The 12,436-nt window shown below is 27.9% G+C and overlaps 1 protein-coding gene across 4 annotated transcripts in view; it reads left to right on the forward strand.

Annotated features, from left to right (window-relative positions):
- The first annotated feature begins 319 nt into the window (after positions 1 to 319).
- The window catches only part of LOC105843740 (adhesion G-protein coupled receptor G2), a 103,686-nt gene continuing 91,569 nt past the window's right edge, over positions 320 to 12,436 (forward strand). For 3 of the 4 annotated variants that reach the window (XM_065808140.1, XM_065808141.1, XM_065808143.1), the window contains exon 1: positions 12,160 to 12,281. In XM_065808140.1, coding sequence (XP_065664212.1) covers positions 12,227 to 12,281 — 55 coding nt within the window. In that variant the 5' untranslated portion in view covers positions 12,160 to 12,226. Of the gene's footprint in view, positions 460 to 12,159; positions 12,282 to 12,436 lie in introns of those variants that run through there. The other variant, XM_065808142.1, reaches the window with a different exon arrangement.

The raw sequence follows: 12,436 nt of genomic DNA on the forward strand, positions 1-12,436 counted from the left end.
TTTGAAAAATAATCTTTACGTGTACCAATGACGCGTACATCGCGCTTACGCGTATATGTGTCAATTACCTGCGCAAAATATAATTTAAATAAAAAAATCGGATTCCTTGATCCAATATACCATAAAATAGAACACTTCATATTTTCAATACAAATTTTACTTGAGCCTAAGGCGTGTACTACACAAGCGTATTCGTGTTAGAGTCTTTTACGCGTACAAAGACTAACTTAATTAAAATAAGTTAGATTCTTTAAACTAAAGCAATTACTAATTAAAGAGAAAAATCGGATTCAAAAATGAAAATACAAGAAAGTTTTATAATAGAATTAAAATATATTAAACACAAAGTATGTATCTTACCTAATTTTTCTTTCAAGAAAACAAAAAAAGAAAACCTAATTATTTATAAAAAAAGCTTAATTTCATCATTATGGCATTAATAAAGATATAAACTCAGGGGTAAGTGTTTTTCCATTTTTAAAGTTATGTTTTTTGAAACAAATGTTTGATATTACAGGATCACTTCTTATCAAGAGGTATTGGTACTGGTTCTACATAACATTCTTTCTAGATATCATGGCTGTATGGTTCAATATAGCTTTGCGAAATTCAAAACTGTACCACAAATGCTTAACCAGAATAAGGCCAGGGGACGGGGTAGGCTATTCCATCATATTATTATCATTCTTTCAAAAATATTTCTTTGTTACTATGGCAGAATGTTTTAGATCATTCTCTTGTTGAAAGACGAAGTTATTTCCGAGTTTAAATTTACAATCAGAGGGCTTTAATTTTTGCTTTAAAATGTCTATATACGATTTAGCGTTCATTGTTGATTCAATAAAAATCGATTTGCCTGCTTCTTGCTACGCCATTGATCCCCACACCATGACATTTCCACAACCATGTTTTACTGTCCCTCTCATGCAACTCAATTTGTATGCCTCGACTTGTTTTCGCCAAACTTTTTGCTCTCCATCTGATGAGATCAAGTTAAATTTGGATTCATCACTCCAAATTATTTTCTTCCAGTACTCAATAGTCTTGTCAACATACTTTTTTGCAAATAATAATCTTTGTCTCATATACCTCAGAGTCAGATAGGGCTTTTTGCAACATACTTTATGATAAAATCTTTGCTCTTGGATTCTATTTCGGATAGTTTGAGCAGAAATCATGATTTTGTGGTCGTTTTAATCTTTGTCTGCAATCTTTAGAGCAGCTTCAAATCTGTTTTGCTTGACTTGTAAGATAATATTTCTATCAATGACAGGAGATGTTTTTCTTTTATGGCCTCTTCCTGCTGTATCAGTTGTTGTCCCATTTAAATAATACTTCTTTATAATGATGCCGACTTTCGGAAAAGAAATCCAGTCTTGTTATTAACTTCTCTGTAGGTCGTACCAGTATTTACCAAATCCACAACTAAGTTTCTTTGAGAAATTGTATGATGTTGTTTTATAATGTGCATGTTGCTATAAATTAACCAATTTTATTCAGTTGATTAAAACTCATGGGTTACATATATATTTTATGTGTTACATAAGTAATGATTTTTAAAATATGTAATGACTTTTAAATGTCGATCTTTTATTTAAAAAAAAAAATATCTGGTAAAAAATTTCTCTATTGATCAAAACCTAACATTAGCATTAAACGGCGACATTTGTTATTGTTAGTTATTTTTTCATTCAGCCATTCAGTCATCCAGATGCTTTAACGACCTCCTCACAAAATTATAAACGTAAAAAAATAAATAAAAAAGTTAAAAAAACTCTGTAGTATAAAGATATTAAATGGATTCGTATAATAAAGAGATAACTTAAAAACAAAAAAAAGTAGGAACGTTGAATGAATGAATTAATGACGAGTTTGAAATAATAACAAAATAAAAAAAGGATAAAGGAATACTAAAATAAAAAGTATTTAATAGTAAAAAAAAGTTTCTTTTTTCATCTAAATAAGTTCTTTTTTTTTTTTTTAAAGAAATTTAAAAGTACCGAAACAGGGAGTTAATCCACTTTATTGTAAACCTTAATACACTTTATGGTGATTTTTGGTTTCAACGTTAAATTATGTTCCATTCAAATTATTTTTCAAGCTTTTTTATTAAAATCATTGAAAAAAAATAGCAAGCTGTAATCCCGTTAAGTTGATTTAAAAAAAAAAAAAAACTATACTTTTTAGTATACGTTTTTTTAAAAAAGTTATTTACAAAGTTAATTAAGTTTTTAGTATAAGTTTTTTAGAAAAGTTAACTAATATATTTTTGACTCGTAGAACTTTTGATTCTTCTAAGTGAGGACTGTTTCATTTTCCTGGGGGAACATTTAATTTCCTTTTACGACCTATTATTGAAAGTCCGAAGTCTGCATAATTTTTATTTTTATGTCTTATAAATGCTTTAAAAGTAAGTCTTAGATTAACAGATGCTCAATTAATAAATTAGTGGTAGCATAGCAAAAACTGATTTCAAATTTCTGCTAGAAGTGTCTTTATTATTTCCAGCATTTTTGAGAAGTAGTTGAAAGTATTCTTTTGGAAGTGTTGCGTATTTTTTATCTGCAGGTGCTTTTTTCCACGAAATCAAATTGTTATTCCATTTACTTTTTAGCGGTCTTAATTAGATAACGTATAAAAGCAGTATCAATCAAGAAGTAAACACACAAATACTACGTTATTTTCTTTACACAGCTTTGTTAGAATCATATCATTCAGAAAACATTTTGAACAATATGCAGTAATAAGTTATCCACAATATGAACCTTGTTTTTTGTCTGATTTTCAAGTATAGAAGGCTGGTAAGCTAAAAACCACTCTTTAAATGTGGCACTATCTAATTAGTCATGTACTATACAATAAAATCAACGTACTATACAATAAAATCATTCCATGTTGACCACAGATTTTCTAATTAAAGACAGCGTAAGATGGAATTATACGTCAAGCTGCGTTGACACAAAATTACTGAAATATTGGACTTGAATTCTTTTTTAAATACGTTGAAAAAGAAAAGATATATTCAAAACTTTTTGAGGGTGTTCGGAACTTTTACGGCATATAATTTTTTTGTGGCCTGAGCCATCAATTAGGTTAGTTTGTCATAGTTGAACGCGTTTTTTGCTAGCACATTTGTGATAATTTGGGTGAGGTTTTCAATAAACTCATCTAAAGGTTTTTACGTTAATAAAAACTTGACAGCGTTTTATATTGGCTGCAAGCTTTAAAGAGAGTTTAAGTTGCTTTTTTTATTCTTTTCTATTCCTTGAAAACTATTTTCAAATTGTGGAATAAATTTTCTTTTAGAAAAGAGATAACCCTTTGCAATAAATCTCAAATCCAATTCATTTACAGGGAACTCAAACTCAGACACTGCCAAGATGTGAGAAACAATAGCAAATTCATTCAAAGCAGTAAATGCTGAAGGATATCCTTGGTTTTTATTGTGTTTGAAAATTATCTTATTTTTAATGTTAGCTCTACATTTGAAAAAGTGTTTAGGTGCCACTCTTTAACTTATAAGGCCTTCATTAACAGCATAGATGCACTGCAGAAAAAAAGAAAACAAAAAGACTGCTTATTTTCTGAAGCCCAGTCTTGGAGTATGCACTTCACAACGCAAAGTTTTTTAAGGTTCTGTTAATCAATGAATATTTCCAGAGCAATTAAAAGTTGCTGAAATTTTTCCTGTCTTTAAAGATGGTGGCAGATCAAATGTAAGCATCTATCGTTTTAATTTCTGTTCTATCGATATTTTCAAAAATAGAAAGAGTAATAGAATAAATAAACTTCTCTACGAAAAAAATTTATTATACGACAAACAAATATGTTTAAGATAAATAACTCAACAGAGCATGCAATAATCCAGTTTGTGCATGGAACATCGAAATCTTTTGAAAAATCACAGTACTTGTTAGGTATCTTCATTGACCTATCAAAAGCTTTCAATACAGTAGATCATTAAATTTTACTATAAAAACTTAAGGATTATGGAATTAAAGGTATTGCTTTAAAACGGTTTAGAACCTATTTAAAAAAAGAAAACAATTTGTAGTTAATAATTTTGGTTATCAAAGCAGTTGTCTTGTATTGACTGCGGTTTTTTTTCAGGGTGCAATCCTCGGACCCATTTTTTTCTTGATATATAAATGATCTAAGTAAAGCTTGTTACCTAATAAGCATCATTTACGCAGAAATCTATTCCTCCCAGAAATTACAACTTTTTAAGCCAATGATTTTTAAGGGTAGTAGTAACAGTGTCAAAAACAGCCGCACAGAACTAATTCAAAAAAAGGACTTTCTGGATTAATATTGAAATAGAGAATAAAATTAGAATTGTGGTATAAGCTCGAAATTAGAAAAAAATGATTAACATCGAAATAATTAAAAATTAAACAATGTCGAAAATTAAAAAAATGATTATCTTTAACTTTTTTTAATTGATAGACTGCCCAAACTAAACCCTTATTCGAAGGAGCAACACTTATTGCATGTTCTACCTATTTGTCAGTCAATGTAGCAACACTCCTCTCGTGTTCGACCTCTTTGCTAGTTTTTCAATACTATTCCTAAATCCAAATTTCGATTTTGATGCGTGTAAACATTTTCCACATTATTATTTACTTACTCGTTTGTTTTTTTTTTGAATTGTTTTCGAATTTCGAATTAAAATTAACTCTCGATGTTATAACCAATAAAACGTTTCGATCAAAAAATTTTGATATTAATCCGTTTTTTAAGATTTCTTATTTTAAAGTTTTTTTACTTTGCATTATTTTCTCTAGATTTAGTTAATAACTATTGCACAAACCCTTGACACTTTCTAAAAAAGGTTGTGGAGCTGTTTTGTTTTTCAGCTGCAACTTAACAATATCAAATGTTATTTTATTGTTCATAGGTTATTTGTTTATTATTATTGCAATGGTTTGGTTATTTAAAAGTATATTCACTCTACACACATTACTGAAAGCAAGCATTAGGAAATAAATTTACGCTCCTGTTAGTTTATACAACTTTTTTCTACAAGATTTCAATTACAGCTGGTACAAAATGTTCGTTGGACGTCTTTAAAACATCATATTGACTTGTGACAATTATAAGGCGTTGCATAGTCGTCTTACAGACGTCCATAAGTCATTTTTCTTTATCCTGCCCGCTGGGATAAAGCAAAATGACTTATTGATATTTCAAAGTCAATGCTCTCAGCAAGCTCTTATTTGATTAAAACTGATGTCAATCCAAAATTACCTTATTTTATCATTGTCAATTACAGAAACTTTTTGATAATATTTAGTCTACTGAAACTCATCATAAGCAGATGTAAAAGGATGAGTCAAATAAATTTTGTAGAGTATAGACAATTTAGGAAAACATAATGTCGTCTACTTCTCTATTAGGAATAGATGTACTTCTTTCATTTGTAATTCAGTCCTCGATGCTGGAGATATTAGTGCATACTCATTTTAGAAAGCACGGGTTTTGCTGCCCAGGAAAAAAAGTTCTATAAAATTTCTATAAACTTTTGGAACATATGGTTTATATAAATTATATAGAAATGCTATAAAATTTCTATAGAATGTCTATTATTTCTATAGAAATTGCTATAAAACTTTTTTTTCTATATAATAAAAAGTAGAAAAAAAAGTTCTATTGGAATTTCTATAGAAATTTACAGAGATTCTATAGAAATTCTATAGACCATATGTTCCAAAAGTTTATAGAAATTCTATAAAACTTTTTTTCCTAGGTGAAAACTTTTATACACATAAAAACAAATCTATATTGCTCCACAATGTTAAAGTTTTTTGTTTTTCTTTTTTTTAAAAAAAAGCCGTTTACCGTTTTCAAAGTCTTTGTAGTTATATGAATACCTTTCACTGTACAGTCACAGTAGTTTTGATACACCAAACAATGTTAAAAATGCATTGACTGTTGACTGTGTACATGATCACTATGAGAGATTTATTCTCAAAACAAAATGTCTTTATTTTTTTCTTTGCGTAAATGCGGGAAAATTTTTAATGCAGCTATTCAAAAGAATGATTTGTTATTTTCGTTTGAAATATACGCAGAATTTTGAAAGGAGAAACTTATATTTATGGGGCTATCCCTCCTTAAAATTTCAAAATTTTCAACAAAAAATAAATAATTGTATTTAACTACTTTTACCTGTGAATGATTATAAAAATTGTTTTAAAAGTAGCAAATTAACCTATAACTATCTTAACTTGTCTATTTAAAAAAACTTATTAAATCTTAACTTGATATCCTTAGCAACGCCAGAGCAACGCACTTGTTTAACTGTATACATCCTACATTTTACCTTTATTCAACCCAAATGTGTGTTATAATTGTCATGTACAAGCTTGAACAGCTTCTTGATGAATTTTTCTAGAAATTTTGTAAAGACTGCTAGATCAAGTGCGACAATTTAAATCAGTTATGGTGTTATTTTATCAGCTTAGTTTTTTTAGTGAAAATGGGAAAAGATTGTCGAGTGAAGCAACGTACACAAACTCACCGTAAAAGGAAAGGATTTATGGGAAATTTTAATAAATCTGTGAACATTGATAGTGTTTCTGATAATGTTAGTATTGAGTTGCCAACAATTAATTTAAATGTTGCTAACAGCACTTGTGTTTTGGAAGAAAATAATGAAAACTCACTTAATTTGTCAGCTTCATCTCGAAAAGTTGAAGACTTACAAGATTTGTTTTGAAACCTTATATATCTGGTTATCGTATCATTGATGTTGCTGTTTTATTTTCTGTTTTTAGTTCTTTTCTGTGTCCAGAATGTGGTAGTCCCACACTCTCATTAGGTGAGAGATATAACAAACGACATGGTTTATCTTACTTGTTATATCCTAAGTTTCAAAAAAAAGATTGCAACTATCTTCATCAGTTTTATACCTCTATCAATGATAATAATAAAAAAAGGTTTGATATTAATAAACGAATAATTTATTGCATGCAACTATTGGGCCATGGATATGCAAGCATAAAAAAGTTTTGCACTTTTATGAATTTACCTAAGTCTATGATCAAAAACAACTTTGAAAAACTGCTGAAAATATTTGTAACAGCTGTTAAAACTGTAGCAGAGCAAACAATGATAAATGCTGCAAATAAATTGCAAAATACATCTTTGGCACCAACTGATATTTGTGTATCTTGCGATGGTACGTGGCACAAACGAGGATATTCATTGCTGAATGGAGTCTTTTCTGTTATCTCTACTGTTGGTGGCAAAGTGTAAGATGTTGAAGTCATGTCTAGATATTGTAAAGGTTGTAGTATTAATCAACACCTTCAAAAGTCTAATCTTAATGCTTATGCACAATGGAGAAATTCCTATGTTTGTAAGTATAATTACCAAGGTTCTGCTGGTGGTATGGAGCCTGAAGGAGCAAAACGTGTTTTTCAGCTTTCTATTGATAATCGCCATTTAAGATGTGTTCAATATTTAGGTGATGGAGACAGTAAAAGTTACATGAATGTTAAAAATACATACCCTGATATAGAAATTGAAAAGCTGGACTGCGTTGAACATTATCAAAAGAGAGTTGGAACACAGCTGCGGAACTTAAAGAAAAGAGAAAAAGGACTTGGTGGTAAAGGGCGTCTTACAGATGCGACAATTGATCGCTTACAAAATTTTGTTGGAGTTACAATCAGACAAAATGCAGGTAACCTAAAGGAAATGAAGGCAGAAGTGCTAGCATCACCATTTCATGTGGCTTCATCGAAAAATATTAGCTTACATTTTTCACACTGCCCTACTGGTTCAGACAGCTGCTGCAAATACAATGCTGATAAAATAAATAAAACAACAACATATAAGCCAGGACCGGGTTTACCAATGGACGTTATTATGAAAGTGAGATATATATTTGAAGAGTTAAGTGAAGATAGTGAGTGAGTGACAAATATGTTTGCACGGCAAAACACAAAATGCTAATGAATCGTTTAACAGAATGATTTGGGCCGTATACCAAAACAAACATTCACTTACCCAATAAGAAATTGGTGTATATGATGCTGTTGCTTACTTTAATATTGGAGCAAAAGCATCATTTGATATTTGTAAAGAACTGAACATTGAACCAGGCTTTCATATGATTGCAGGATGCAAAGCATTAAATTATGAAAGAAAAAGAAATGCTGAATATCGAATAAACCCTGATAATAAGTCAAGATGGCAATTTTTAGGTGCCAGAAAGTTGAAAAAAAAAAGACAAAATAATTGAAAAAGATGGTGATTTGTATATACCTGGTGGATTTTGAAATTTTTTTTACCTATTTTATGACTAAAATATTACTGTATTTAAAGTTTTTACTTTAATCGAGTTTTTCTCAGAATAGCTATTTGTGGACGCCGGCCAATATATTTGGAGAACGGTATGACATTTTTTTTATGAAATTTTTATGAAGTGTTGTCCATATTATACTCTGATATGAATGAAATGAATTTTATTTAAATTTAAAAAGAAAGTTTCTGGTTAATAAAATGATAAAAAATTTGACCTTAAGCTTCGGTCGTTTTGTTGTGGTGGTGAGAAAAAGTTATGAAAAATCTGTTCCACTCATATCATAGACCTGCCTTATAACAACATTATAGTTCAATATGGAAAGGTGGAAATGAGCCAATTTCTTTGTATTTTGGCCGGCGTAAAGCCATTTTTCGGTCATTTTAGGGGCGTTTAGTGGTTACGATGGCAACAAAATGAATTTTCAAAAAAAAGTTGGTCCATTATTCTTAATTTAATACAAGCATGTAACCAATAATCATTTTTTGTAAAAATGCTTAGATTTAAAATCAGAGGGGGTACCCCCTTAATGGAGTGCCACTTGACTGGCTTTAGAAAAGTTGTGGGGTAGCTCGCGCTACTCGCTTAATGCTGAATCCGCTACTGCCTCTTAATCAGTAATATATATGAACTCTTTACTTCTATTAGTTAAGTGTTAAAACAGATATCAAACTGGTTTTAATGTATTAAGCTAACTTTAAATAATGATGAAAAAATGGTTTTGCATTTGAATGCAAAAAAGCAATTCTTACCAACAAAGTTGCTACAATTTTTATTTAGTTTTGTAAATATACTTTTATATTTACAAAACTAAAATGAAAAATGATTCCGTTACAACTTTCTTATGCATTTAATCTTGATTAAAATATCTCCTGGAATCAACACATGAAATATTCATCTACAAAAATTTTAAAGAACATTGGGATTCTATATGAAACTCGTAACTACCTTAATAAAAATAGTTTAAAGCAACTTTATTACTTTTAACCACATATATATAAATTATCCTGACACTGCTCGGGGAAGAACTGAAAACAGGAAGTTAAAATTTCTTCTCCTTTGCAAAAAAAACATGTGATACGCATAATTAACTATTCTGATTGTTTTACACATACAAAACCTTTTTTTACTGAAATGAGATTATTTAATTTATTTAAACTCAATTTATTTAAAGATTTATGTTCGTATACTTATCAAGAAACAATATACCCCCGCCCGTTTTTAATAATACTTTCAAAACTGAAACCTTATAACAAATATAAATTTTTTATATGAGCCGTTTTGTCGCAAAAAACTTAAGCAATTTTGTATTGCTTATTGTGGATCCCACTTATGGAACAATATTGTTTTGCGTAACTAAGATCAACCAACCTACTTTTACTTTTTAAGCTCAACCTAATAAATGTATTCTTTCACTTGGTAGTATACTCAGATACTTCTAGTATTATGAAAGTTGTTTACCAACTTGAATTTTAGTGCTTTTTTTATTTTTTATTTTTACTTTTTTTTTAAATACATAACATTTGTCTTCATTTATACTTATTCGAGTTCTGTCAACAAGATCTAATGATCTTTTTTTAGACCCTAGCTTATATTTTATTGTAAACAGTTTATGTGTGTGCGCATTTATACATATGTATATAAGCTTATGTTTATATTTATTCTTATATTTATGTTTATATTTATTGTTTAAATTTTAACTATGTTCATAAATGATGTAATTATTTTTTTTGAAACGCGTTACGTATGGCATTATATATTTGTACTGTGACATATTAAAATACAGTTAAAATAAAAACAAATTATTTCTATTTTGAATTATACCTTTTATTGCGAATTAAATGTTTTTGTTTTAAGTTTTTTTTTTTTTGTTAGGACACCGCGATCTTTCATTTGATTTACCAAGTACATTTTTTAAATTCGTGTGCGTTTTATATTTCGATTATATTTTTATAAGGTTTTTTGTTCCGTAATTGTTTTTTTGCAATCAATAAACAAAGGAAATATAACAAAAGATAGGTGGCGAATTTGATATATAAACTCTCTCTCTTGCATTATCAATTGCAATCAATGTATAAGAGTGTTTTTATAAAACTTGAAAATCAGTCAAACATAAATTAAAAGATGCTAGTGTATTACGTTGCAGCACTATAAACCCTCACTACAGGCAAGTATCTATTACAAATTTTCGAAAACTTGTTTTAACTGGATTTAATGGAAATCTATTCATTGCAGCATAAAATAAAAAAATTCTACATTCTAAATACTCCAGTACTTTTCGAAGTATTTAGTATTAAACGTGTCGCTGAAATTTTGGTAAACATTATTTGTTTCAATGTTATGACAGTAATAATACAACTATTATTACACCACAGTATGCGTACCATTTTATAATAATAATTTAATTTATTTTAATTACCTTTTTGGTTTGTAACGTATACGTTACAAATTAAAAAATTTAATGCACCCAAAATAGAAGATAAAAAAGTATTTCTCTCGATAAAGGACAACTTCTTATCCCGTTAATGGTCAAGACAGACTTATTTTTTGTATTTGTACAAAAAGGTGGTCCTGATCCGGACTTATTTTTTGTATTTGTACAAAAAGGTGGTCCGGAATACAGACTGGACTGCAATTTTTAAAAACCATGTGAAGGAAATGGTTATATTTGTTCTCGTGTCATTTTTGCAAAGTAAATACAGTTAGAGATGATGTTGATAGTTCTTTAATTCATGACATTGTAAGATTTACTACTGACTCAATAAAAAATGTTAATAATCAACCATTTAACATTCAAACTTTCCTTAGTTGCAGGAATGTATTTGTGAAATTCTGCTTAAGTTTATAAGTATATACAAACCGATTTCTATTGTTTTGGACAAAATAGATACAGAAGACATTGGAATTGGAATCATAAAATTCAAAAATGCTTGTTTCAATAGTTTTTGACTTGTATATATATATATATATATATGTATATATATATATATATATATATATATATATATATACATATATATATATATATATATATATAAATATATATGTATATATATATATATATATATATATATATATATATATATATATATATATATATATATATATATATATATATATATATATATATATATATATATATATATACTTATTACTTATATTAATTAAAATTGTCTGTTTACTTATAAAAAATTATAGTGATTAAAAATACAACAAACGTCTCATTTCAAATTTTTTGTCAGACTGAATGCTCTTTGACCTAGATTATTTACGTCACTTCTCTAATATTGTTACGATACTATTCTAATAATAAAATTTTATCTTTATTTTTATTTCAAAGATTATATGAAAAAAAAAAATTAACTTAGTTCCTTTCAATTTTTAGTGCGCAAATGATACGATCTATGTACTTATTTACTGGCTTAAGTGTTAAATTGGTCAGGATTTGGTCTTTTAAGATACTAGTATAGCAAACAAACTATTAAATAAAAATATGTGCATTTTTCAAAACTAATAGGTTTTTATTTAATAAATTTTAATATGTGCTAAGTATTCTGTCTTCAAAAACTAAAGCAACAAATTAAGTTTATTTCTTAACGCAAAAAGTTAAGTGAAAAAATTTTTGAATTTATTCAAGAACAAAACTTCTCCAATAAATTCAAAAACCTCGAATCTTTTGCATTATTTTTTTTCTTCCATGGTTAAAATCTCAATTTTTTTTGGTTTTTTTGTTTTTGCATCTAAATATTTCTCCTAATGTAAATTTTTGCATCTTATTTATATATGAAAAATACACAATAGTTTTTTATTAATAGAACTTTTTTCTAAATAAATCCTTTTTTTACATGTTTTCATAGGTAAAGAAAAATTGTAAATATATCAAATAATAGCTAAAAACATTTTTATAAAACAGAAAAAATGGAATATTTGGTTTTTGTTATCGGCATAGTTTCTTTACACGTATTTTCAGAAGGTGAGTGTATTTTTTAAAATTAACTTAAGTAATTTTTAAGTACTTTTTTTAATTTGTAAAATTTTTTTTTTTTCTTTTTATTACAAAACAACAAAAAACAGTACCTTCAATAAAAAAGTACCTACAATAAAACAGTACCTACAATAAAACAGTAC

This window comes from Hydra vulgaris, chromosome 10, assembly GCF_038396675.1.
Source record: "Hydra vulgaris chromosome 10, alternate assembly HydraT2T_AEP".
NCBI classification, from domain to species: domain Eukaryota; kingdom Metazoa; phylum Cnidaria; class Hydrozoa; order Anthoathecata; family Hydridae; genus Hydra; species Hydra vulgaris.